Source organism: Engraulis encrasicolus, chromosome 24, assembly GCF_034702125.1.
Source record: "Engraulis encrasicolus isolate BLACKSEA-1 chromosome 24, IST_EnEncr_1.0, whole genome shotgun sequence".
NCBI lineage: Eukaryota > Metazoa > Chordata > Actinopteri > Clupeiformes > Engraulidae > Engraulis > Engraulis encrasicolus.
In genome coordinates this window covers 12,207,237-12,233,735 of record NC_085880.1, presented here as the reverse complement: position 1 = coordinate 12,233,735, position 26,499 = coordinate 12,207,237, and the positions used below count along the sequence as shown (strand labels likewise).

The 26,499-nt window shown below is 43.3% G+C and overlaps 2 protein-coding genes across 2 annotated transcripts; one reads left to right on the top strand and one right to left on the bottom strand.

The window, feature by feature from the left end:
* The first annotated feature begins 8,975 nt into the window (after positions 1–8,975).
* Positions 8,976–14,054, top strand: ikzf5 (IKAROS family zinc finger 5). Its single transcript, XM_063191703.1, has 5 exons — positions 8,976–9,303; positions 9,811–10,014; positions 10,158–10,331; positions 10,937–11,151; positions 11,554–14,054. Exons 2-5 carry the CDS (start codon positions 9,882–9,884, stop codon positions 12,328–12,330), a joined length of 1,299 nt encoding a protein of 432 aa, XP_063047773.1. The 5' UTR covers positions 8,976–9,303; positions 9,811–9,881; the 3' UTR covers positions 12,331–14,054.
* Positions 14,055–14,782: 728 nt separating this feature from the next.
* LOC134441670 (deleted in malignant brain tumors 1 protein-like) lies at positions 14,783–24,860 on the bottom strand. Its single transcript, XM_063192062.1, has 12 exons — positions 24,782–24,860; positions 24,061–24,211; positions 23,081–23,163; positions 22,635–22,736; positions 22,433–22,456; positions 22,164–22,314; positions 20,856–21,064; positions 20,411–20,586; positions 19,306–19,587; positions 18,516–18,628; positions 16,886–17,133; positions 14,783–15,359 (listed from the first exon to the last, which is right to left on the bottom strand). The coding sequence occupies exons 1-12, from the start codon at positions 24,819–24,821 to the stop codon at positions 15,304–15,306; spliced, it is 1,635 nt and encodes a 544-aa protein (XP_063048132.1). The 5' UTR covers positions 24,822–24,860; the 3' UTR covers positions 14,783–15,303.
* Between the last annotated feature and the right edge of the window lie 1,639 nt (positions 24,861–26,499).

The following is a 26,499-nucleotide window of genomic DNA, read 5'->3' as shown; positions in this document are numbered from 1 at the left end:
CTTTCTCTCTCTCTCTCTTTCACTCTCCAGCTCTCTTTCCCCCCTTCTCTTCTCCTCCCTCTTCTCCTCTCTCTCTCTCTCTCTCTCTCTCTCTCTCACTTCTTTCTCCTTCCTCCTCGGTGCCTGTAAAGGCATTTATTCCCCGGCCCCTGATGAAACCTTTCCCTCAGCCTCTTATATATTTTGCTTTCTATTTCACTTTAATAGCGAAAAAATTGGTTACATATTCTTTTACAGCCCTTCGATGCCATTATGGCTGGCTGTTGTCATTCGATTATTTATGGAAAACTATTTCATGCTTACTTACATTTGCTCCTTATTTTCCCCGCGCGGCCTACAGCACATTCAAGCCATTCCAGAAAGCCTTAAAGCCAATTCTTTACAAGACGACGGGGCGGCCCAGCCCCCTTTCACCTCCCGCCTAGGATTGAAATGCCACGCGGGCAGGCAGGCATTCTTAGGGTTGGAAAGGGGCTATCTAGGTGTGTGTGTGTGTGTGTGTGTGTGTGTGTGTGTGTGTGTGTGTGTGTGTGTGTGTGTGTGTGTGTGTGTGTGTGTGTGTGTGTGTGTGTGTGTGTGTGTGTGTGTGTGTGTGTGTGTGTAAGAGAGAGAGGGTGTGTGAGGATACATCTCGCGGAGACAGGAGGAAATGGAGGTGAAGCACAGGGGAAGAATAATAGCAACAAAAAATACGAAGAGTTAGAGGGAATTAAAAGAGGCCATAAAAAGAAATAAAAGGCTGCACACCTCCAAAACTCCACCGCGGGAGAGGCAGAAATGCATGATGGGAAGAAATGGAGAAACTTGATGAAAAAAGGTGGGGAAAAAATGCTAGAACAGTCCTATTGAAGTGTGGCCATAAGCATGGTCAGGTGTATGAGCAGGACACCTTGGGGCTGCAGGAGCCACCCCTCCCAGCCAATGCACACAATGCAATGAGGACCCAGTTCTGGGCTCCCTGTCTCTGGGCACAGGACTACTGACCCCTTTGTACACCAATTTCTGCTTCTCTGTTGTATGAGCGTGTATGTGGACAAAATTAATATCAGAAACTAATGTGAATATTAGGACGTTGTTGTGAAAACAGTTTTAATCTGTCTTTTTGTTTGTTCTATTTTTTTGTGGGGGGGGGGTTCAACAATAAAGTAGCAAAAGCAAATATCTAAATGATAAAATAGTAAGATAATAAAATAATGCACTATATGTACCAAAGACTGTGACCTCTAGAGGCCGGCTTCCCCTTGCTCTGTTTTGGCCCAGTTTTGGAGAAGGGGACGGCTGTTTTATCACTGTCAGTCTACCCAACAAGGTATAAGTAATGGTCCCACCCAGCAGCACAGACCCCCCCAGTTACCCCCTTCGATGGAAACTCCCTCCCCAGATGTAGTAACCAAAGAGTTAGCAGAGAGGAGACAACACACATAGGCCCATACACACACACACAAACACACACACACACACACACACACACACACACACACACACACACACACACACACACACACACACACACACACACACACACACACACACACACACACACACACACACACAGAGGACAGACACAGAGGTCCAGCTGGACTGGGGCGCCGCGTGCGGACTGCGGATCGATACGGGGTCGGAGGTCAAAGTTCACCATTGCTACTCCCATTATGACCGCCTGCTCGCATCATCTCCTGGGTAACGATGCCTGCAGCACCCACGCGCTTACACACACACTCACATACACACACACACACACACACGCTTTCTCTCCTGGCTAACGATGCCTGCAGCACCCAAAGCCTTCACACACATACTTCCTCCTGCTTGCTAAATGGTCATTACAAGTATGGAGGGCAAACACATTGTTATCCCCAAACCCAAAACCCCATAACCACCCTACAGTACCGCATACTGAACAACAAACCGATGTAATTATCATTTAACCAATTGCCGGTAAGCACTGAACATACAAAATATGTGTCTTTTGTGTTGTCCTGCTCAAGTAAAAAGAAATACCAATACCCTAAAACCAGACCATCTCAGTTTTCAGATTGCTAGCATTAGATCTTTTCGGAGCTTCCTCTCACACATGCACCCACCCTGACCCACACATCCATCCAGCCAGCCACCCAGGCACTCCCCTCCAGCCACCCACCCATGCAGCCACCCACCCAGGCACTCCACTCCAGCGTTTGCCCCTGTCTGAGTGAGTCATTTGGGGAGTCGGGGAGATCCCTTTGCCCCTGATTGTGGCCAATCAATAACCAATACATTCAAAAGGCCAGCCCTCTCATTAGCTGCTATTAATCTCGGCCCTCCTACATGTGCTAATCAGTCGTGGTGCCCCTTCCTCTCCTCTCTTCTCCTCCTCTCTCATCTGTTCTTCTCTCCTCTCCTCTCCCCTCTCTCTCACTCTCTCTCTTCCCCCATTCGTTCCCTTTCTCTCTGTCTGACGCCTACAAGCTACAACACAGAGGCTATTCATTAGCCCACTAAATGGACTGGCTAGCCAAAGGACTCCCGCATCCAGTTTGTTGTTCATCACTTTGTAAATAAAACAAATAAACAAACAAACACTACTGTCAGGAACCCCAGTCAACAAGAAGCCCCACCCTATTTACACAGGAGGCGTAGTTTGTTACTGTCATGATACAAACATACAAACATGAAATCATTCATTAATTCTTCAATGTTTTTGAACTTTCACGAGGTTTCCTATAGGCCAATATGCACTTATACACATAGGTAGAGGTATTAAGGTATTAGTAGTTGTCGAGAAAGATCAAAAGAAGAAGAATTACAGAAATTATTAGGCTACATTAAAAATATATTTTTTGAGAGGCAATTGTGCGCCCAATAAATGTCAACATACCAATTAAAAATAGCAATGAGTTTTCCTATTTGGTTGACCTGGTTTAACAATGGTACATTTTGTGTGAAGTCAAAAGCAAAGAAGCAGAGCAGAAAGGAGTCGACAAAAACACTCATCAGGGGTGTCTACAGGGCCCTGGGGTGTTCAGGGTGCTCAGGGGCCCCATCATGTTTGGAGCGCGGCGCATAACCAGCGGTCTGTGAAGAGGGCCGAGTGTTTTAAAGATGTGACAGAGGATGCTCTAAATTATTTGGCTGGGGACAGCGCTATCCATTAGCCCCCCTGGCTCTCTCTCTCTCTCTTTCACTCTCTTTCTCTCTCACGCTCTTTCTCTCTCTCTCTCTTTATCTCTCTCTCTCCATCCGTGGCCAGTGGTGGAAAGGCTCGTGCTGGAGCAACGGTGCCGTGCTTTCGGAGATATCATTCAAGGCGATGAGCTACAGCCGCCGTCTGACACGCGAGAAAAATGCCTCCACTTTTCAGGCTGTACAAATGGCGTTTGGCCACGATAAGTCACCCGCGGACACTTCATTCCCCGTCCAGAAGCGACCGGACCCAGTCACAAGCTATTATAGCATCTTCTTTATTAGCGGCCTGTAGTTTTGGTGTTGGGCCCCTCAGATAAATACAGCTAAAATGCCACTTCACTCAGAAATATTGCACCATTTCTCTCTTCTCGCCCAGACTGATTCCAGATGGCAACCTGTTCCAGGTTGTTATGGCCCCAACCCTTATTTATTTATTTACTATTTATTTATTTTATTTTATTTTTTATTCTTTTGAGGGTGTCTGTCATGTCGGTTATCACTCATTGCCAGGGCACCAGTGGAAGGGTATCAGCACTGGAAGAGCATTTACTGGTACCTCGGGCCTTCCCCCTCATGAACCACATAGTCAAGAGAATTGATTAGAGCTTTATTAAGACGCGGCTTAATACATTTGTTGTTACCAGTATGGTAATGACCAAGTTGTGGTGCATTTCTAAAGGGCCTGTGTTGTGTCATAGTATTGTAGTGCTATGGTAGTTACATTTCAATGACTATTACAGCGTGCCACTGGAGGTACGGCGCGCATTAAGGGGTTAAAAAATGGCTGCCAGAACGGAATATTAAACTCAGGTGAGAAGGAATAAATGGCTCAGCATATACCTACGAATGCCACCCATTTTAAGAGTAACTGTCTCATTCTTCATATGTGACGTTGTGTGTTATGGATGTGGAGTCGGTCTGTCCTCACAGAGGGAGTTGAGGGAGCAGGGAGAAGATAGGAGAGGAGAGGAGAGGAGAGGAGAGGAGAGGAGAGGAGGCCCGTCACTTGGGAACTTTGAATCCCCCTCTCTTTCCACGTGGCCTCTTGCATAGCGTCAGGGTTTGGGGTGGAGGTTTGGGATGGGGGGTAGAAAGAGATGGGGTGCAGGGGGAGGAAGAGAGGGGTGCACCATTCAGGCTTCATGGCGTGACAGCAGTTTTATCGCGCGTCGCATCATAAAGTCACGGCGTTGGTGGGACGCATTCTCGACACTTTTATTAAACACCTATTCAGGCCGGCGTATGGGGGGCGCGAGATATGTCTAGATAAATCCTCATGAATAGTATAACTGTCTGGCGGAAGACAGTTGTGTCATAGCGCACGGCGACTGAAACGGTGCATGGCAAGTCTAGGGGTGAAGGTATAATTTCACCTGTGTGACAAATGTCTTCACTTACACTGGCTGGCATTAATTTATTTCCCTGCAATGTCCTCGTTGTGGGTTTTGTTGTTTTGTCGTCAAAAATAATGTGCAAAAATATCACATAAAAATGTACAGATATCTCTGGATGAGTGTACGGAGAGCACAGATTATTATTTTTTTTGGTGTGTGTCTTTCTGTCATATAAAAATTTGCACATTTATCAGTAGATTAAAATAGCACAGATTTGAATTCTGTGAGGGTGGAAATTTTCCCCTGGCACACGCAGGAAATTAATCAGGAAAAGAAAGTGCCTTTGTGTGGGACACATTTCTTTATCACATCTAATCTGTTCTTTGTGAAAATGTGTCTCGGGCCCAATCCCTGGCAATCGAGAACGGCATTGCAGCTTTGTGGAAAACCACTTGTTCCCCCGGCATAATTAGAGATCTCATAACAGCATTAAAAGAGAAGGCTGGCGGGGAGGAGGGAGGGATGGACAGAATAGATGGAGGAGGAGGAGGAGGTGGAGGAGGAGGAGAGAGAGGCTGGAGCCTTGTTTGCCCATTTAAAGTGTGATCCAGATAATGGTGCCTCATCAAAGGTAGCAATTACATTCATTACACAGAAGGCTCGGCGCAGCAGCAAGGAAATTAAGTGGCCAAAGAATGAAAAGCTTAATATGTACTTCCTTTATCCCCCGTCGTCTCCTCCCTCCTTTTGCTTTTGCTTTTCAGGCACCCCCGCCCGCGTTGAGTAAAGAATGGGCGGGGGGGCTTCGGGGCATCAATAGTCATGGGGGGGTTGGGGTTGGGTCGGAGAGGGGGAGTGAGAAGAATAAACCCTGGCAAAGCCCCTTCTTCACTTTCCTCCTCTTTCTCCAGCGCCTGCCCGTCCGTTTTTCCAGAGTCTCCTGAGCACTGAGCCGGCCTATACGGCAGCACTATTCAGACACCAGAGAAAGGAGAAGGGCTTTCTTCACTCTAAATGTGCTCCATAGCTTTTAAATGAGCTCAGCATACGACAGGGACCTTTCAGAAAAGGGGGAAAGAAATTGCCAAAAGGGCGGCTTCTCCAAATTAATACCCTATTTCTTTTGTGCTCCCTATTTCTTTTGGTGCTTCTTTCTTTTCTTTTTCAGGGGGAATTAATTGTTTGGCGTTTTGTGTATAAAATCACAAACAGCACATAAATCAAGCGCTCCAGAGGAGAAGGAAGCGCTTTCTTGTCAAAGCCATTTAAATGTGAATTAGTAACAGTAAGTGTGTGACTTCATGAGTCCCCCTGCCACACCACCGCAGCTCACAAACAGCATTCAGGAGCAGGTGTACTTTAGGATAGATCTAACACAGAAAGAAAACGATACACTACCAAAATTGAAACAAAAATGTCTTTTTTATGCTTAAGTAAAAGGAAAATATATAAAGTAGAGTTTTGAGTTTAAACTACAAAATAATAATAAAATGTAAAACATTCTGTGAGCAAGAACATTCTATGAACAAGATTTCTTTTCATCTTAGAGAACACATAATGATGCATTAAGATTTTAGGACAATGTGTAGGCCTACTGAATTGGTCACAATATACTTTTAACATTGCCAATTTCTTTGGGCATGGCAGCCCCCTTTCGATCTGTGTATCGTGTTACAGTGCTCTGTTTGGTCACAGTTCCGACGCAGTGTGGTAACATGCACCATCAGACAACATTTGAATTACATTTGACTAGCCACGATCACAACAATGCCATATCCATTACTATTTGGCCCGGCCTGAGATATGAATACAATGGGAAAATAGCAATGCTTCATGCTTTCATACCCGTCATGCACATGCACATCATGCATCATGCACATCCCTCCCCATTCAATTTCACATGCCTTTTAATCCCTCGGATAATTAGTAGCTATTACGAATAAGTCTGAAGTGTGGCGCAAAAGAGGAACAATAACACTCTACGCCGATGCGCGGTGTACTTTCACAACTCCAATTAATCTTTCTCAAACTGACAAATTATTGTCACCCCTTTGTGAATTATTTAAAAGGAAGTGGCTTCGCTGGAAACCCGAGCATAATTAAATTGCAATAAAATAACATTAGTGCCGACAGGCCATTAGAAGGTGCTGTAATTGACTGCTCCAGGGGTCGCAGTTCAGCGCGCGAAGGTCGCCTGTCATGTCGACGGCCGACACAGCCCTGGAAGCACTTGTTTCCCTGCAGTAAAGCACCTGGGTGTCCAGTTTCCTATAGCTCTTACCAGTTCTGCCACACTAAACCTACAGTATGTAAGAAAGTACAATTTTTATCAGATAGTTCAGAGGTTGCTGCTTATCTATTTGTAGGCCTGGGCTATTATGAAAAAGATTTACTTGAGACTGCAATGTAAGTAGGCCTAATGAGTGAAAAGATATTGGGCGTCCATACAATACAAGATGCAAAAACATTGCATATCTAAACAAATTATTACAATAAAGCTTATACTGAATTAATATTAGTGTGTAATGTAAAAAAATAATCTTTTGTTTTGTTCAATCATTGTTGGTGGCCCTACCTTAATTCTGTCGACTTGTGTGTAGTGAGGCGCTGCCTCGACATGTGGTGATAGGGGCCATACTCTGTTATTAGGCGCCATCTGGTGGTTCATCACAAACAATGCATCACATACAAAAAAAAAACATTTAAAAAATCCTAAATGCACTGTTAAAAACAAAGAGGGACGACAACAGGGGTGGACAAAGGGGAAGGGGTCCGTTGTCCTGAGCCCAGTGGGAGGAGGAGCCCAGAATTAGGTACTCATTATAGTATGTATTGGTCGGGGGCGCCCTTTCAAATGACTTTGTCCTGGGCTGTCAGCGGACCAGAAAATAATTAAAAGCAAATCTCACTCAATTGCCCTTGTTCTCGTCGAAGGTTTACAAGCCGATCAACATCACAGCTGTACTACAGTCCTCAATGCCCAGGACCCACAGTAGAACTAGCCAGCCCAACCTTCACACTAGGTGTCTGTATTTTGTAGTCCAGCAGTATGCACATACCTTTCTGAGTAGTGGAATTATTCATACACCCAACTAATTACTTTACATCATAGCAACAACAATTAGGCAGGCGTACAACAGCACAGCTCCCTGCCGAGGCCGGAGGCGGACGTTCCATTAGGCAAACCTAGGCAATTGCCTTGGGTCCCAAACAAAATCTGTCCTGCTTAGAGGCCCCAACTGTCACACCAGTTGGGGTAAACACATAAATAGTTGGTCTGTCACTTATGCTAAGTAATCGAATATATATTAGACGAAACACCTTAATCGTGTAATGACTTTTGAGGGCCCCATGTTGATATTTTGCCTAGGGCCCCAAAATGGCTAGATCCACCCCTGGCCGAGGCTAAATGGGTTCGTGTCCCTGTGCCTTAGGCCCGGTGTTCTTTACACAAAATGTCATGCTACCGTTACATGGCTGGAAGCAGTGTCATTGCAGAGGATACAATGGCCTCACTCAAACTGGTCGTTTGTCACACTCTCCTCAATGGTTTTCCAACAACTTTGACACAAATGGAGCAACACGATCCCCGGACTTCATGGTTCTTAAAATATTCAACGCAATCAAACATGAATGAGTCAATCTAGCCATTTAAAGTAATGCGACTGCTTTGGTATACTGAGAACCCTCAACGAGCATTGTATTCCATTTAGACTAGACTACTATATAGGTTACTCACAACACTGTGAGAAAAAAAGTGGCTGCAGTCTTTCACATTATGTGGCCACTTAAATTCCTGCTTAGGCTCTCATAAGAGAAATATACTGACATAGGCTGTTACTAACAGTGAACCAAAACAAAGAAAATAACTAATTACACAAAAACATATGGCCCTACTAAACAAACAAACAAACAAAAACTGTCTCTGTGTGTTGTGTGGACTTTTTATTTATTTGTTTGTTTGTTGAAGGAGAGACCTATAAACAGATTGTGTTGATCCTGTGTTGATGCTGTTCTAACACAATGATATTGCACATTTCTGGTAGAGTTGAGAGATATACATGTAGCCTTATTATATTTTCCTTATTAAGTTACCACCAATAATAATCTTAACACTCGTTTTTTGTTACACTTGCATTATGTGTTAGTTGTCGCCCTCTGTCCCCCTGGTTTATTTATTTATCTTGCATTGTTCACTGATAGATTGTTTTCAGTCAATTCATCATGTGCAAAATGTTTCCACTTATTTATTTATGTTGTATTTCTTTATTGGTCTTTAACTCTACTTTTACTACTCTGCCTGTTTCAACAAGGTACTTCTAACTTTTTTAACTCTTAGGCCTAACTGTAATTCTTCTGCGCCTAGAGCGATTCGCCAAGCAGACAGAAAAGGTAGGAACTATTGAATGGGACAGTGGGACTATTTATGTCGGACTATTTATGTTGGTGCACTTGTGAACTCTGACCCCAGTAGAAATTTTCTTTTGTTTTGTTTTAGCTTGTGCTCTAGCAATGAATCAGCTGTGCCGTCTAGGGGGGCATTCTATTTGACTGTCTGTTCATGACAGTTTGAAATACACCGTTGGGCTGGAGAGACAGTACAATGAAATGATAATCCTAGAAGAAAACGAAGGATTCAGCACAAATCAGAAGCTGTGGGGAAAATGCTGGGTTGTGTCGTCGGATATAATCTCTATCAGTTTTTTCGTTTAACTGAATTGACACATCATACGGGAGAAAATCCACAAGCAATCAACACTAGACAAACTGGATTTTGATTTCGACGTGACGTGATCTTTCACAGGTAATAGTCAATCTGCGGTTTGTTTAGCCATGCTAAAATGCTAGCAATCTGTATTTGCTTTGGCCGTTATGAGCATAGATGAGCTAACAAGTTAGCCCTATCCTCCTCCCCACTAGAAGAGACGCTAGCTAGCTGCTAGGTGACAGCTTTGTCTAGCTGTAGCTAACCTATAGAAGCCGTAACATAGCAACAGATGATGTCTTGTTAGGACCTGCTAGCTGTGATCAACAGCCGATAACCAGTTGAAGAATTTGATTTAAACTAAGGCCACGGGCTTTATTACGCACGATCATAGCCCAAATTGTTGATCAGACATGTCAACAGGTGAGCAATTGCACAGAAACGTTGGCAAGCGAAGTCAATAACTACCTTATTATGACGCCCTTATCATGGGACTTTTTTTCTGGGCTAGCCTGTTGCGACGCATTGTCAGTTTGATAGTCAGTGTTTAGGCTGTTGTCAACACGCATTATGTTCTCATCATCTCCTCTTTCCCCTCTTTCACAGTGCTACCTAGCGTGAGGTAGTGAGTTCACAGAACGCTGTCCACAACATTTGACTCCCATCCTGATTTCGCAATGGGTGAAGAGAAGCCAGAGACGCTTGATTTTGTCAAAGACTTTCAGGAGTACCTGAGCCAACAGACCCAACATGTCAACATGATTTCGGGCTCCGTCAGTGGCGTCAAAGATGTGGACGACCTGCCAGGAGGTATAATGTCAAGTTATTTCATACACAGTAACTTACATGTTCAAACTCCATTCACTTGAGTGGTCGTCTGCATGCAACAAATTGCTCATATTTCAGAGCTCAATTTAGATGTCGATTGTATTCTGTTCTGCTGTTTTGTTAAGATCTCAGTCAAAATGGTCTGGACCATCCCTCTGTCGACATTACGTTGGATGACAGCTCAGGCATATTGGTGGACGGCTTTGAGAGGACCTATGATGGCAAATTGAAATGCCGCTACTGTAACTATGCCACCAGGGGCACAGCTCGGCTCATCGAGCACATCCGCATCCACACAGGTGAGGGATGGAGCATAATATATTGGGTGGCTGTGATGACTCTCATTTATCTGGGTTATATGGTAGTAAAAGGGGCGAAGTTGTAGAAGGTAAACACCTGGGCTTCCTCTCGAAGATTGAGGACATGCTGCCTGTGACCCTACGTCTCATCACCTTATTATAACTCATTATCTCTTTCCTCTCTGTCACAGGTGAGAAAGTGCACTATTGTCACCTGTGCCCCTTCAACTGTTTGTCTTTTATTGTATGTTACTTACTGTCCTCTTTTGTCACTGAACAAAAGCATCTGGAATGTAATGTATCATGTCAAATACCCCACGCTGCAACATGGACCACTTCAACTCTTTATTTATTCTTTCATCCTATCTCTTTGGACGCATTTGAGAAGCTGCTCCGCTGCCACCTGTGTCCGTTTGCCTGAATCTAGCTGAATTTATCGCAGCCAGGGGTTCCTCTGCAACCTCTGTTTGTTTGGAAACTGCTGTCACTCAAAATATGCGCTCATGTGGTCAGCTGCTTAGCATCTTGCCCTTCCTCACAGCACGAATGTTTGTAAACGGAAAACCCATCTATACTGTCCCTAAGTTCCTATCTGTCCTCTGCAGGTGAGAAGCCACACCGCTGTCACCTGTGTCCATTCGCGTCTGCGTATGAGCGCCACCTGGAGGCCCACATGCGCTCCCACACGGGTGAGAAGCCCTACAAGTGTGAGCTGTGTTCCTTCCGCTGCAGCGACCGCAGCAACCTCTCGCACCACCGCCGACGACGACACAAGCTGCTGCCCATGAAGGGAGCGCGCTCCGCCCTCTCACACCGCAAGGTGCTACACATTTTTCTTACTGCGTTACACTTATTACGTTTAGTAGACACTTAAGACACTCATGAGCCCATGCTAGCATACCCATGTTCCCAGAGCACAGTGTTAAGTCTATTGTTAGAAAAGTGACAAAGCTCGTGCTAGTGAAATAGCTTTTCCACTCGGTCAATATGGAATTTCATTACTAAATTAATGAATGCTATAGTAATGTAAACTGTGCCCAAACAAAAATAATCCCTAACCCTTACCTGTCTGTGAATTTTTTTTTTTTTAGAAAAAAACATTTTGAGAAAAAATTAGACTGTGGGAACAAAGCTGTGGACACACATTATTCTACATTAGTTACTATGTCTGATACATGTAATGAAATTGACACTAAATCTGACCTCATCTTTGCCTTTGAAGGTGCTGAGTGTACTTCAGAAGCGCGGTGCCTCGCTGGGCTATGGCCGTCGGCTGCTCATCAACCTCAGCCCCCCCTCCATGGTGGTGCAGAAACCCGGCACGCCCGACCAGCCTCACCTGGCCATGGCCGACTTCAGCCCCGAGGTGCCCTCCCACTCCGGCCTACACCAGGACCCGTACGAGGGGCTGAGCAAGGGGCCGGGCTCGGATGCTGGCAGTGTCAGTGGAGGGGCGGATGGCAGTATGCACAGGGAACCCCATGACCTATCTATGGACAATCCGCTTAACCAGCTCTCCACGCTGGCTGGTCAGCTGGCCAGCCTGCCCCCTGACGCTCACCACCACCACGTGCCTCCGGTGTCGCCGGGCGCCGAGTCTCTACCGGACGAGAAGCCGTCGTTCCTGGTGCAGCAGCCGGCGACGGCCCCAGCCGCGGTGTCTCAGGCCACGCTCGCCCAGGCCTCTTCCCCCATCACCCCAGAGCCCCGGCCTGCCTTGCACAGCAGCTGCAGCCCCGGGGTGGGGCCCGGCAGCGAGAGGACCAGCACCCCCAGTGGCATCACCAGCCAGCCGGGCACGCCCACCCCGGCACAGGACCCTCAGATGCTCCAGCACTGCCCGCACTGCCACATCTACTTCCCCGACAACATCCTCTTCACCATCCACATGGGCTGCCACGGTTACGAGAACCCCTTCCAGTGCAACATCTGCGGATACCGCTGCCGAAACCGATATGACTTTGCGTGCCATTTTGCCCGCGGCCAGCACAAGCAGTGAGCCGCGTCTGAGCAGAGCCGGAGAAGGGCCGAGTCACGGCCGCAGCCAATCAGAGGCAGCGTCCCGGGTTCAGAAAATGCACTGTAAAACATTGCAGGCCAGTTAAGTGAGTGAGTAAGTTGCCCTCCTGCTTTAAGTTAACTCAAGTTGATGCTTATATTTGTGTTATTTCAGAAATCAAAGTCTCAAGTTGAGTTAACGTACAAACGTAAGGCAGCAGAGCAACTTACTTTAAAGGGATACTGTGTGAGATTTTTAGTTGTTTATTTCCAGAATTCATGCTGCCCATTCACTAATGTTACCTTTTTCATGAATACTTACCACCACCATCAAATTCTGAGTATTCATTATGACTGGAAAAATTGCACTTTTCATACATGGAAAGGGGGATCTTCCCATGGTCCGCCATTTTGAATTTAGCTGCAAAAATGACTACTTGGATCATACTAGGAAATATTTGTTTATTACTTAGTACACTTTCATGTAAAGATCAAATTAGGCAATAGGCAGCCCAGTTTCAATGAGCAGCATAGTTGCAGTACCTTTTCTCACCATTTCCTGCACCGTGTCCCTTTAAAAAAAACTGGCCTGCTGCAATGTTGTACAGTGTAAACACCCTGCCACATAATTTGCTCCAGGCAATTCAATTCAGTTGGTCAAAATTACCACACCTCTTCAGCCAGGTTGATGAGCAAATTAGTGACATCACTTGTGGTAGAGCGCTCAGGCAGAAGGAATATCTGGCAACGCTTTGACTTTCTCCGTGCAGTTGGTCTGCCTCTGCAGCCAGCCAGGCGACAGCCAACCCGGACACAGCCGCGTATTCTGTGTTTTCTGGGGTGCCTTTCTCGCGAGTACTGTAAACTGTAAACTTTTAGCCGTTTTCGTGACCGAAACTGAAGTGGAGCGTTTAGTTGTAGATCCGCTGTGAACCTCCTGTAACTTTTTTGTTGTTGAAAAAAGTTGTTTCGTTTTGTTTTCGTTTTCTCTGTGTAACTTTTTAATCCGATTCTTTGTCACAGTTATTTATTTTTTTGATGAATTTTATGAAGTTTCACTAAAGTGTGTAAGATTATATGCCTCTATTGGAGATACAGTATCTCACCATATCACGTCATGATTTCAGTTTAAGTGCTTTCACGCTTTGATGGGTTTATATTTATGTGTGTGCGTGTGTGTGTGTGTGTGTGTGTGTATGCGTTGCACAAAAAAGTTTTAACCATGTATCTAAACAGTGCCTCTGAGAACTTTCAACTTTATTTCTGGTCGTTCCATTTCGTCATTTCCCAGTGAGGCACCTCAGTGTGTTGTGCACAGAAAAGTAATTAACACACACATGTTCATTTTGTGGAGGTTATAACAGTGCTTGGTACAGTGCAGAGCTTGTATGGTCAAAATTCAGGTTGCTGTTATTGTTTTATTTAATATGAAGACTTGGTGGAGTGCTCAGTAGTCTTAATCTGTCTTAAGTAATTAAAAAAAGAGAAGAAGTATCCTTCCGAGAAAACTATAGGAGACAACTCAAGTGATGACGTCATGTGAATGTGAGTAACAATCCTGACCTTATTGTAAAGGTTGGCGGCCCCAGACCATTCCGAGAAGCTGGTTCTGTAGTAAGCCAGGTTAACTTAACAATCAGAGTTCAAGAGAGTCCCTGTCCTCAAGCCCTCAGCATCACAGGTGCAGGTGTGAGGCAGCACAAAGTGATCAAAGATGAAAGTTAAAAAAACTGCTTACTGTTCTTTTTTCTTTCTTGGAGCGGACAGTGCGTCAGATAAAGAACCTGATGACGCACTGGGCACAACGTGTTGTTCGCTCCAAGAAATATAATAAGGAAAAAAATAAGAACATTAAGCAGTGTGCTGTGTTTTCTGAACTTTCATCTTTGGCTAAGTTAACCTTGAGGTAGTGAGATATCAGCAAATAAAATAGCTTAAAGTGTTCATTTGCTGAACTAAATGATACCTGCAGGATACATATTGTATTTGCACGTTTGCCACTTTCTGTAGGTTAATTTAGCCAGGGGTGTCACTTAACCATATTCTTGGAATACCCCCCTTACATCCAATCCCGCCTCAGATGTCCTTATTTAATATCTATTTGCCAAGTACTACCAGAGTTGCCACACGTGGGTGTACATGTTAATATTAGTCTATCCTTTAGCAGAGATATGAGGATCAAAACATGTGTGTCCAAATTTCAAACAACTTAAAATTAATCATGAGCATTGTGTTGATACAGTAATATAGATGTTGGATGTCAATAAAGATACAGTGTTGTACAACTACCAGTCATGACACTTCATGTTGTGGTCAGTCTACTTATTTCCAGTACCGTAACCTCACATGGTACACTGCACAGAGATACATTCAGGTCATGCAATACATTGCTCTACGGACAACAGAGGAAGGAGCACAACCGTAATAAGACATCTAGAGTTGTTTGTTCATGCTTTAATGGTTTTGCTGAAATACATGAAAGATTATTGATGACATCAGCTGATCTGTGTCTAATCAAAGTTTTGCTCCACAAAATATGTGATTGGAGAAAGTTCACATCATAACTACCTAGGGGAAAGAACTTAGGCACACACAATGGCTAAATACATAATGTACGACATTGAAGATGGGCTTGGCCTGAAATGTCAGTATATACTTTTAAAACAATATCAATTATGTCTTTTTTAATACATACAATACTTAGCTAATTTATTACTGATATAATCGTAATAAGGACCCAGTAGGCCCCTAACACGTGTTATAAAAGTAATTTATACATACTGTAACTAGGCATGTATCATTGCCTATACATGAGAACCCTATTCGAAAGTGTTACCATTACTTGAATCAGTGATTGTGTGTTAGTCCATTCTTTTTTCCCCTATAGGAACATTTCTATGTTTTTTTTAGATGATGCACTGGGCGAACACCCATTGTAGCAGTAAGGGCAGGTTCCTGGCGGCCTGTTGTCAGCTCAGTCATCAGCAAGAGGCACTGGTTCAGCATATGAGGCAAGGGGCTCAGTGGTCTCTACAATGGAAAAAAGAGTTAACATCTCATTACTCAGGGAGTGCGCTTTCAAAGCTGGGCTGGGCTGGGGTGGAGAAACAGCTCAGGCATTTTGGCACAGACCAGCTCCTCACACAGCCCCCCTGCTTTTCTATGATGTTGTCTATATTGAAGATCGACCAAATGGGCCACCCCATCTAAATTTAGGGCTGCTCTCTAAGGAATACAACAACAACAAAAAAACAGCATCGCCACAGATATCATATAGGAAGACTAGATACGTCGTTGTGTATTTCAAGCACGTCCGCACAGGTCGGCCATATTAGCAAAGCCTAAACTCTCCACAGACCCTCCGTTACACCTGAAGTAAACTGAAGATTTGAAACGTTGAGATACTGAAAAATGTATACTGTTGCTTCGCTGAAATATTGACACGTGTATATAAATAGTAGGGCTCCTTAAAACTTAAGTGTAGACTGGGGTAAAACGCCCAGGAGAGTAGCCTAATATGCTTCCCACTTAGCCTATTTGTCCAAAAATTTAGATAGACCTACAGAAAATACACATACCATTGCTGTGCATTACGTTGATGGAATGGATATATTCATTGCACCAAATTAAACACTACAGAGATGACGTACTGGAAGAGAGATTTACAGCGCAACAAGTTAATTCTATCTAGATGGCTTAAGCGCCACGACTCATTTTGAACACAAGGTGGAGCTGTCTAAACCAAAGCAGAATGTAGACTACATGTGAACGTTTATTTGTTATTTTACTGAAAATATAAAAGAATACTTTGTGCATTTGTTTATTGGATCTATTTAATTACCTGAATAAGCCTACTAAACTATATTATGCATGATTTTAGGCCTATGCACATTATAATATAATGTAATATAATATAATAATAATGTGAATATTCATCACTATGCAGTATCAACATATACTTTCGTTTGGATTTTTTTATACTGTATAACAAACCAACCCTTTCGAAAATCGATGGAAATTTGAGGGAATTATGGCCATCTGAAGAGTATACAACACCAAAAGCTCACTGCAACTGGGTGAGCCAGCAGGCTGTGCTGACAGCCGCCATGTGCGGACGTTCGACTTGACTGACGGGAACGCGGATGATGCATCTAGTCTTCCTGTAGGATATCTGCGAGCATCGCCCCCTGAGGATTGTCGGCCCACCGGGGAAATTACTTGTATGCCAGATTACCAGTCCACCACAAAAACAAATCTATGCAGGGAACATAGGAACACTGAACTGTTAAACTTAATATTCAATGTGTATGCATTATACGTGCATTATAGCTCAACATGTAGAAATAAGTGTTAAATTAATAGTATTTATAGAGTTGTAGTGTAATAACACTGTGTAGAGCAAATCATATTTACTATGATGCGTGTGTGCGGTGACTGTAAAGTACAGTAGAGTTTCTTTATTGATCCCCAGGTGGAAATGAAAAAAAATAAAATATATTGGACATTTTTTGTTTTGAAATGATTGTGAGTATCATTTTCCGTAACGGTCCACTGACCTCTGAGCCTGATGGGCCCCAGCACCATGGTGGCCGTGTCCATCTGAGAGTCCAGGTGCCTGGCCACGCGCCTGCTGCGGCAGCCCTGCCGGCACCGGGAGCTGTAGTCACTGGAGGCACAGATGACCACCTTGCACTGCAGGTAGACGGAGGGGTACGTGCGGAGGAACATGAAGGCCCGGAAACGGAACCGCGCGTAGTAGTAAGAACCGCTCGTGTAGGCGTAGTACGTGCTGTCGGTGGAGCACCTGGAACAAGGGAGAAACACACACATGACAGACCAGCACTGCGTTAACACCATTGAATTACAGTAAGGGAGTGAATACTGAAGAAGGCTTGTGCCGAAATGCGTGGGTCTCTGCTCCCATGTTTTTAAACTTATTAGCCATGTTTCAATAAAGGCTTTTTAATATTTTTCCACAAGAAGAGTGCCTTGGACTCCCTTTTTTGACAAGATATTATTTTTTCCCCAACACCAAAGAGCACTTTCAAGATTTTTTCTGAATAATTCCCTGAGCACTTCGGATTTTCTCTTCACTTGAGTACTTAATGTAGTATACATGTACAGTATGTCATGTACTGCATAAGCCTGTCATTAAGGTCACCATTGAATTAAGCGTGCCGATTACCCCTCCATAATTGTTGGGGTGCTACATGCTTTACATCCATATTTCTCCATTATCCTATAACCAGACAGCTTTGTCTCCTTGGAGTTACTAGGTGAGAACTAGTAGGTGGGTACTTGACTGAAGGGTAGTATACTGCCGTGCAAAACAAGAACGCAGTAACTCAAAATGGTCGAGAAAAAAAATATATATCGGAAATGGGCTCTACACTACCTAATTTGTCTTGTGTCAAAAAATGGTGGTCCCGTTTTAGAGAAAAATCATTTTGAAAATGCAAAAATTACCCCAAAAAAGTTACTGCGGTGTTGTTGAGTTACTGCTGCACTTTCCAATGGGAATTTGTTTGGGAGTAGACAGTAATACTAGCCAAGAACGCAATAACTCCTGCAGTAACTCCATTTTCTGGCAGTAATACCAGCCAAGAACGCAGTAACTCTGTTTTTTGTGGCAAAAAGACACATAAATGTTGTTTTTCGGGAGTTTTTTGTGTGCATTTAATTTCCTAAAAAACCCATTACCAGGAAGTGTCACCACCACTTTACCAACAACACAGTTGTCGCGCCATATAGGAAACTTTGAAGCCTTTTTTCTCAGTTTGCAGTTTTCAGAGTTACTGCGTTCTTAAATTGTAGGGCAGAATACCTCCAGAGCCCATACCGTATGTAATTCACACAACAATCAAGTCACAGGAATAAGAAATAATAACAAGGGAAATGTAGTTGTGTACCTCACATACCCAATGAAAAGCATTTGAAATGCCCTAGATAGTTTGGCCAGACCGGTATATTCCCAGAATCCTCATATAGTCACAGATAGTGGAAAGAAAACAGATGAGTAAAATGTTGTGTGCAGAGTTGTGTAGAAGTACTCTTCCAGATGAAATTACAACCCTAATGGTGTGATATTACATAGTTTCAACTTTGCAATATTATGCCACTGGTGTTGTAACTACATCTGTAAGAGCACTTCTACTTCATACAACTCTAGTTGTGTGCCTCACATACCCGTTGACCAGCAGGTAATGAGAGCGTTGATGATGGTAGTCATCAGGGGTTGGCGATGCCACACAAGTGTCCAGGAACACCACGAGGCTGCTGTCTGGCTCCCCGAGCGTCACCTGAACACACAGGTGCAGCACATTTAGCACAGTAGAGCCTCACCTGAACACACAAATTTCAACAGTTCACCCTATTATGGCAGATGGGCCGTCGACAGGCCTATTCACTCTCTGCCGAAAACATTCAACGGCATCTTAACAACAACATGACTGCATCATCAGATCACATAACAATCATGAAACATCATAACCGATTAAAACGTGATCAGTGCCATTTTAGTGACAGTAAGGTTATAACAGAGGCACTGCGTTAAGGGGTGAAGAGAGTGGGACTGACGCCATGAGTGATGGGCGCAGTCCCATTGCCAACACTTTCAACCCACTAAAACTTGCATGTGTCTTTCAAGAACAAGGGGAAGCTCTAAGACCGTTAAGACACAGCATATACACTTTCTGTTCTCAGAATGGCAATGACCAAGTCGTAGTGCATTACTAAAGGCCCTGTGTTATTTCATAGTAGTGTAGTACTGTGGTAGTTTACTTTTCAATGACTTAGTACAGCGACCCACTGGTGGAACAGTGTGCATTATGGGGCTCTGATATCTTCAAACCCCGCCTTTAATGGGAGAGGATGGGACGTCAACTCCGAACAGAGTGGAAAATGAAAGAAACTGAAGTACAGTAGAAACAGGATGCAGTCTTTCTGTAAATTCAAGTTCTCACTCCTCCAGACTCACCTGAACATACATGTAGTCGCCCAGAGACACATAGTAAGGGTCGGCGTAAACTTGGTCGTAGAAATTACTGGAGGTGTAGAAGGCCATGGTGGTGTTGAAGCGGCCCATCCCGGTGACGTTGAACTTGAGTCGGTCGTGGGCTACATACATGATCTGGGACACGGTGTCCTTCTCCATGTGGCAGCCCACCGACAGGTGGAACTGGGGCAGGTAGGTGATGTCCTGCGTGTCGTTTGGGTAGGTGCGGACGTCGTTGGTGTACACCACCCAGCCATTTTGGATCTGAATTATGGAGGAGAAAGGATTGGCAATAGCCAATGTTGAGTTATCTCCAAATAAAATCTATTATTATTATTATTATTATTATTATTATTATTATTATTATTATTATTATTATTATTATCATTATCATCATTATTATTGATATGAATGTGTCTTCAATGACTTGGGGTTGAGCTATTGGTTCACTGTTAATGGGTGCAACGTTGGTGTTTTTATACAATTCAGCAAGGTAGATTTGGCCAAAGTGGGCCGTCCATGGCCCTGGCCCTCGGGTGACCGTTCCCTCGCCTGCCCCCACTTGCTCAGTTTATGACAAGGACAGAATTGTGAGAGTTGTCAAGCAAATGTCTTATATTTTAGTTTGTAGTCACTTAGCCACAAGTATACATAGTTACAGGTGCCTGTGGTCAGTGTTGCCAATTCCGCTTATTATACTGTAAGCGACCTTGGGCTTTTTTTGGGCTTGTTTTTAGGACGCCAGTCGCGTATTTCTTGTAGAAAATCTGGCAACACCGCCTGTGGTTAGTGTTGATGGCGGCTTGGACTGGGGAACACACTGTTCTTTCAGCTGCCATGTGGGCCAGCTGAATGCCAGACATGGCACATTTTTATGCACTTTACAGCACAGCTGAGAACAAGTTTTTATATTAAAAATTCAGCTTTTCACAAACGAACATTTGGGAATAACAACCCCAAACGGATACATTTGGCTGGACATTCCTTTAACCTGTCTACGTATATCTCTGCATTCATACTGTGCATGTTGTCTAGCTTGTCTTTTACAGCCCTTACATACAGTATATGTGACATCAGAGATCACTACCTTTCTAGTGGTTCCACATTGCTTGAGAGGGAATCTGAATATGACCTCGTAGCTGTTCTGAGTTGGCCGACAGTTGGGATCGTTAACATACAGATCATTTCCACTGAATCCTTCCGAATTCAGGAAAGACCGAGAGATGGTGATGGTCATGCTGCTCCGTGAACACTCAACATTGCCTGATAGATAACAAGAATAACAACAAGACATTTTATTTCATTTTATATTTTTTAAAGTTTTAAAATGTTTCATTTTGTGAGGATGCCTCCGTACACTATATGAATGGGTATTGCTCATATATTTTCAAATGTCTTTACCCTTTATTTATACATGTGTAATTAATTAGAATAATTTCTAATTCCTCTTCTGCTCATTTGACTGTACTGTAGTCATAAGTTATAATATAATGTATAGTAGAATATAATATAGTAGAATCGAATTGAGTTACCTTTACTGGCTGACAGAGAGCTAATGAACTCAGCGTGGAATCCTTGGCTAACCAATGAGCTGTCAGTCCTGAAGAGCACAGTCATGTAATTGGAGGAGGAGTGAAAGGCGCCCACTGTGGAGTTGGCACAGAGGCGACCCAGCTGACTGTAGCTTGTTGAGGGACCATCGTAAATGGTAATGTAGTCACAGTTACAACATCCCTCCAGCCTGCAAAAAACAGACCTCTTAGGGTTAAAATACTTTATATTATTCAGGTTCTGTGGGTAACTAACCAAAAAGTGACTCACACCTTCATATGGGGTAAGAGCCTTTTTCAGCAGTATGCTATGGTTTGCTATGGTTTGGGTTTTACAAGGAAATGAAATATCTTGTTTCTTTTGAGAGCATAGATGGTGCCAATATAGTATAAAAAATAGTGCCTTGTGTACAGTCAGAGGTGAAGAGCTTGATTTTAGCTCTGTTTTTGGGGTGCCTGTAAGCGTAGTATGATGGAATGTATAGATATATATTTTTTTCTTTTACTTATTTATTGAATTTTTCTTTTTAAAGTCAGCTCTTAAGGGGCTATGTGTATTAACCACATGAATTCTGTAATAAAAAAAAATAAAAGTCAAGTATGGTTTGCATTCATTTGCACTAATAATGTATCTACAATAGTACATTATTTATTTTTGTGTCTCTGGGAACTCACTGTAAAGCAACAAGAAACTGTGGAAAATTACTTCAAAAATCACTCCCTTGCATGTGATTTCAAAATAAATAGTCAATGTCAGAAAGTGGTTATTTTTCACCCAAAATTAAAATCAGGTTTTGCTTTTTGCACAGCTCATCTGTGATTGGAACAACAGTGTATGTAACAAACCCTACTCATTCCATTACATCTTGCCATGTGTGAAGACCTTATGGATGAGATGTGGGTTACACATAGCCTGGGAAATACCATGCTGCTTTGCACAATCGTTTCGATCTGAAAGACAGCATGGAATCTATGCCTCAGAGAGGGTTCCCAATCGAGGGCTCCAATCAGAGAGCAGGGAGGTGATGAAGGGCAATGACTGCAGTTTGTTTGAATAGATATACTGTAACTGACACAATTGGCAATGTGCTACGTATGCCAACTGATAGACATTCATAACGCCCAATAAACAGCTGTAGTCAATCGTAAACCAAACAACCCCTACAGGATTTACAGTAGTCAGGTCTCCAGACCTTATCTCACTTGTGATTAGGTCTGGTGGTAACCAGGCAAGGTTACATAGAAGAAATTTGGACAGTGCAATAAAATGGCATATCTCTCCCCACTTACTCCAGATCTGTGAAGAGAAGCAGAACCCTCTGGCCAGAGGGAGCAGACAGCCTCCACACACAGTAGGCGTTGTCATGGTAATAGCTTGGATAGTAAGGACTGGAGAAAGATCCGGAAACATTCAGGTACCCTCCACACGGTGGGTACGTAACTGGAAGTAAAGAAACAAGCTAATGGTGAATTCAGGTGGCACATTGATAAGGTATTCATACGTGTTAATGTGCTATATATGTATTATATGCCAAAGGAGATATGAAAACGTGTCTTACTCGCTGTAGTTTGGTAGCAGTAGTCTTCAGAGAGAGAGAGAGAGAGAGAGAGAGAGAGAGAGAGAGAGAGAGAGAGAGAGAGAGAGAGAGAGAGAGAGAGAGAGAGAGAGAGAGGTAGTCAATATGAGGTATGTACGTGGTAGGTATGTGGTATGTAGATTATTTCTTTAAAATGGTTACATTTATCCCCACTGTGTCTTACCATGGTAGTCATGGCAGCAGTTTCCATAGTATCGGCAGGAGCTGTTGCAGGAGCAGCTGCCAAAGTCATAGCCACAGTTGTATCGGCATGAATAGTGACTCGCTACAAATCAAAAGACCCAACATTAGATGTATGCATACAGTAAAACATTTGAAAGTAAAATATGTTCATAACACTATGGGCAGAGAGTAAAGTGAAGTTAGTACTTGTATTGGGTCCCGATGTTGTCATATTGGTGCCACAGTAGTCTTGTGGTCACAGAGAGAGAGAGAGAGAGAGAGAGAGAGAGAACGAGAGAACGAGAGAGAGAGAGAGAGAGAGAGAGAGAGAGAGAGAGAGAGAGAGAGAGAGAGAGAGAGAGAACAAGAGAGAACGAGAGAGATTAATCATTGTAATCGAAGAGCGCATGTAGTACATTGATTCAATAGTCATATTTTTTTGCTTACCATAGTAGTCATGGCAACAGTTTCCATAGTATGGACAGGAGCTGTTGCAGGAGCAGCTGCCAAAGTCATAGCCACAGTTGTACCTGCAGGAATATGTAGCTACCGAACACAATACATCACAGCACCGAGGAGGTTAGTGGTAGTTGGTCAATGATTAGCACATGTGGCATAATGCATTTCAGCTAAAGGCAGCTTCATTTCTATTCCCTTTTGAGGATTTATTCGGGCAACGATGACACTTAACAGGACATGAAGGCTATGGTCACAGCATTCAAATATAGCAGACACACACACACACACTCCTCTTGATAACCCACTAACCCCCACCCCCATATTATAGGCTACTTAGGGTCCTTTATGTCTAATTATAATGCTCCAGATATCACACACACACACACACACACACACACACACACACACACACACACACACACACACACACACACACACACACACACACACACACACACACACACACACACACAGTCACTTGTACAATGATCTGGAGACTGAGCAACGAGGACAAAGTGAAGCAGTCCTATGAGCACAAACGTACTGTATGGATGCACACAACTTACCCACAAAGGAATACTCAGCATAAAATCCCGAAAATGTTTGTGAGCTGTCAGTTGTGAAGACAACTGTCAGGTCATTGCTGGTGGACTGCACCACACTGTGGTTGTGGAAGCCACATAAGTTTGCAAGGAGTGGGAAAGAAGTGGTTGGGCCGTTGTAGACACGGATAGAATCATAGCCACAGTTTTGAGCATTCTCCAAGCTATAAGCAGGATAAAAGGACAGCAGGGGGTCACGTATGCTAATGATACCAGAGACGACTGATAATGACTCACTTGGTCCAGGTGAAAGATAAAACTTTAACATGTCTGAAACAACAAAAATCTTAGGACTGATTTAGCAGTTAAACATAATAATGTCATGCATATATTTAACCCAAGAGTCTCACCTTTCAGGGAACTCACCTAATATTCCTGAAGTGGATAGTTGTGATTCCATGGCCTATGGTCATAATCCTCCATGTGCAGTTGATGTTGTTGGGGTAGTTGTCAGGGTAGTTCAGGCTGAAGAACTCTCCTTCGGGCTGGGTCAGATAACCGCCGCAAGCTTTAATGACTGAAATTAAATACGTAGTATAATTAAATGGAATGTCACAATGCCTGCCTCAATACTGTGACAAAAATGGAGCCAACACATAAGGATGGATGGATAAGGATGTTTTTAAATTAAACAAAGTGTAGATCTCCCTTGTCTCCACAACTATGGCGTGTACTGTTGTATTTCTGAGTTCTGACAAATTTAACTCGTCACTATGTGTAATCACTCGAGGAGAGCTCTAGAGGACTAGGTGTGGAAAAAAAGAGGACTGACACACCATACAAGCCAAACGGGACCAGAGAGAGCTGTCAGTTATTCTTCGTAATACACTCACAATATGACCATAACAGAACTGAGTCTTTTTGCTGTCAGTTAACTTTTTGGTCCATTTATAGTGGGCTGAGTTTGGTTCCCTAGGGGTGAAAATAAGATGAAGAGCATGTTCAATATGCAACATAATGCTTTCACTGTCTCCCATATACTATAGTAAATGTGATGTTTTTGCATTGTCATGTTAGTTCACATTATTTGGTCAGACTTTAATAAAATAAGGACATGATAGAGAGGCAATAAATACAACTGACTCACAGCCATCAGCATCAGAAGAGGAATTTCCCACTGTCGTCATGTAACCTGTAGATTGATTCAACAGTGATCAATAACATATTTACTATGACATTATTTCAATCAAGTAAACCATCATAGTCACTAGTCTGATTCTACCATCCCTTCACACTAGGTTACGATCATCCAGCCATTAGTTCTAAGCCAACATTAGACATCGCTTTTTCTGTGATTTGCAATGGTGGATTGATGTTTTAGTGAAGCAAACTACAATGCTCATTATTGTCTACCTATGAGCATGAAGGAAACAGAGAAAATTTGCATTATATTGCACAAGAGCTAGCCAATTTATTGTAATATAGATACAATGATATCGAGGAAACAAACCTTGTGCACTCATCACACCAGCAAAGGTACAGAGCAGAAAGATGAACAAGCCCATCTTCATCGTTCTTCTCCTTTTACTTCTGAGCTTCAATATGATCTTGAGTCCCATGTGTTAGCCTTATATGCCAACCAGCCAATCTTCCAAAGAGCATAAACTTTTTTTCAATGCCAGGCAGTGATGTCTGCGTACGTGTGTGTGGATGTGTGCGTGCGTGTGAGAGAGGTGTGTGTGTGTGCGTGTATAACTTCTAGTGGGAAAAGTGGCATGTGTTGTACAGTAATTAAGCTGATGGCAGTGAGTGCCAGGGCGAGACATCGACAAACATCCTGCTATGATATTATTGGGGCAATCAGGACACGAGAGCCATACACCTGATACAATGGAGCCTCTTTAGACAAATATCTCAATGGCCGTGGTCAGGGAAATGAACAGTTGTTTAACAATTTGCAAATATTTACAAATATTTACCCGAAGTGTGAACTCGGACTTGAAGTGCCACGTATGCTATTGTAAAACTGGTCTGTAATAATGTGATGGGACAGTCTTGGCAGCTGGACCTGCCACTAAATAGTCACAGGCATGGGCTTAACTATAGGAGGTTCAGCAGGTGCGGTGGCACCAGGGCCCATGACCTCCAGGGCCCTATCACTTAGCCTGATTATCATCGACTTTTAAATCTCTTCGAGACTAGAAGCAACACAGATGGTGTTGCGTCACTAGGAGGGCGTCGCCTGGCTAGCAATCATCATCCCCAAAATGCAAAAAAAGAGAACTTAATTGAATTCTGATTTGTTTCTGAAAAGAATTGCCCTGTCTCAAATATAGTTATTTATTAAAATTGCATTACATTTCCTCAGTGAAAGTCAACCCTAATGTCCACTTACAGCATATATGAAATATCCTAAAATAACGTCAACCTCTCAGGGCCCTCGGTGGATACTCGCACCAAGGCTGTGACTGATTTGTAACGCCACGTTATTATTTTTTTTGTGTTATTTAATTTTTGACCATCGAAACCTTAACAGTAGGTGGTGATATAAAACACCAGTTGTGAAACATCAGTACTCATACATGTATAGTGTTGGTTAGATCTGTGCTGGGCTGGTTCAGGTACAAGCCTTTAGGTTGTGCAGCGGTGCTTTCAGGACATCACGTAGCCTGCAGGTGGAAGTTTGTGAAATGCCCCTACCTCTATGGCAGGGGTATTCAATTAAAAGTCACTGAGGGCCAGTTTTTAAAATTCGTTCCAGTAAAGGGGCCGAACACAGAATCTGCGTAACACAGACATTTTGCATTTTAGATGTAATTTCCTGTATTTCAACACATTTTTACGTCCTGTTTTCCGTTTCAGCTC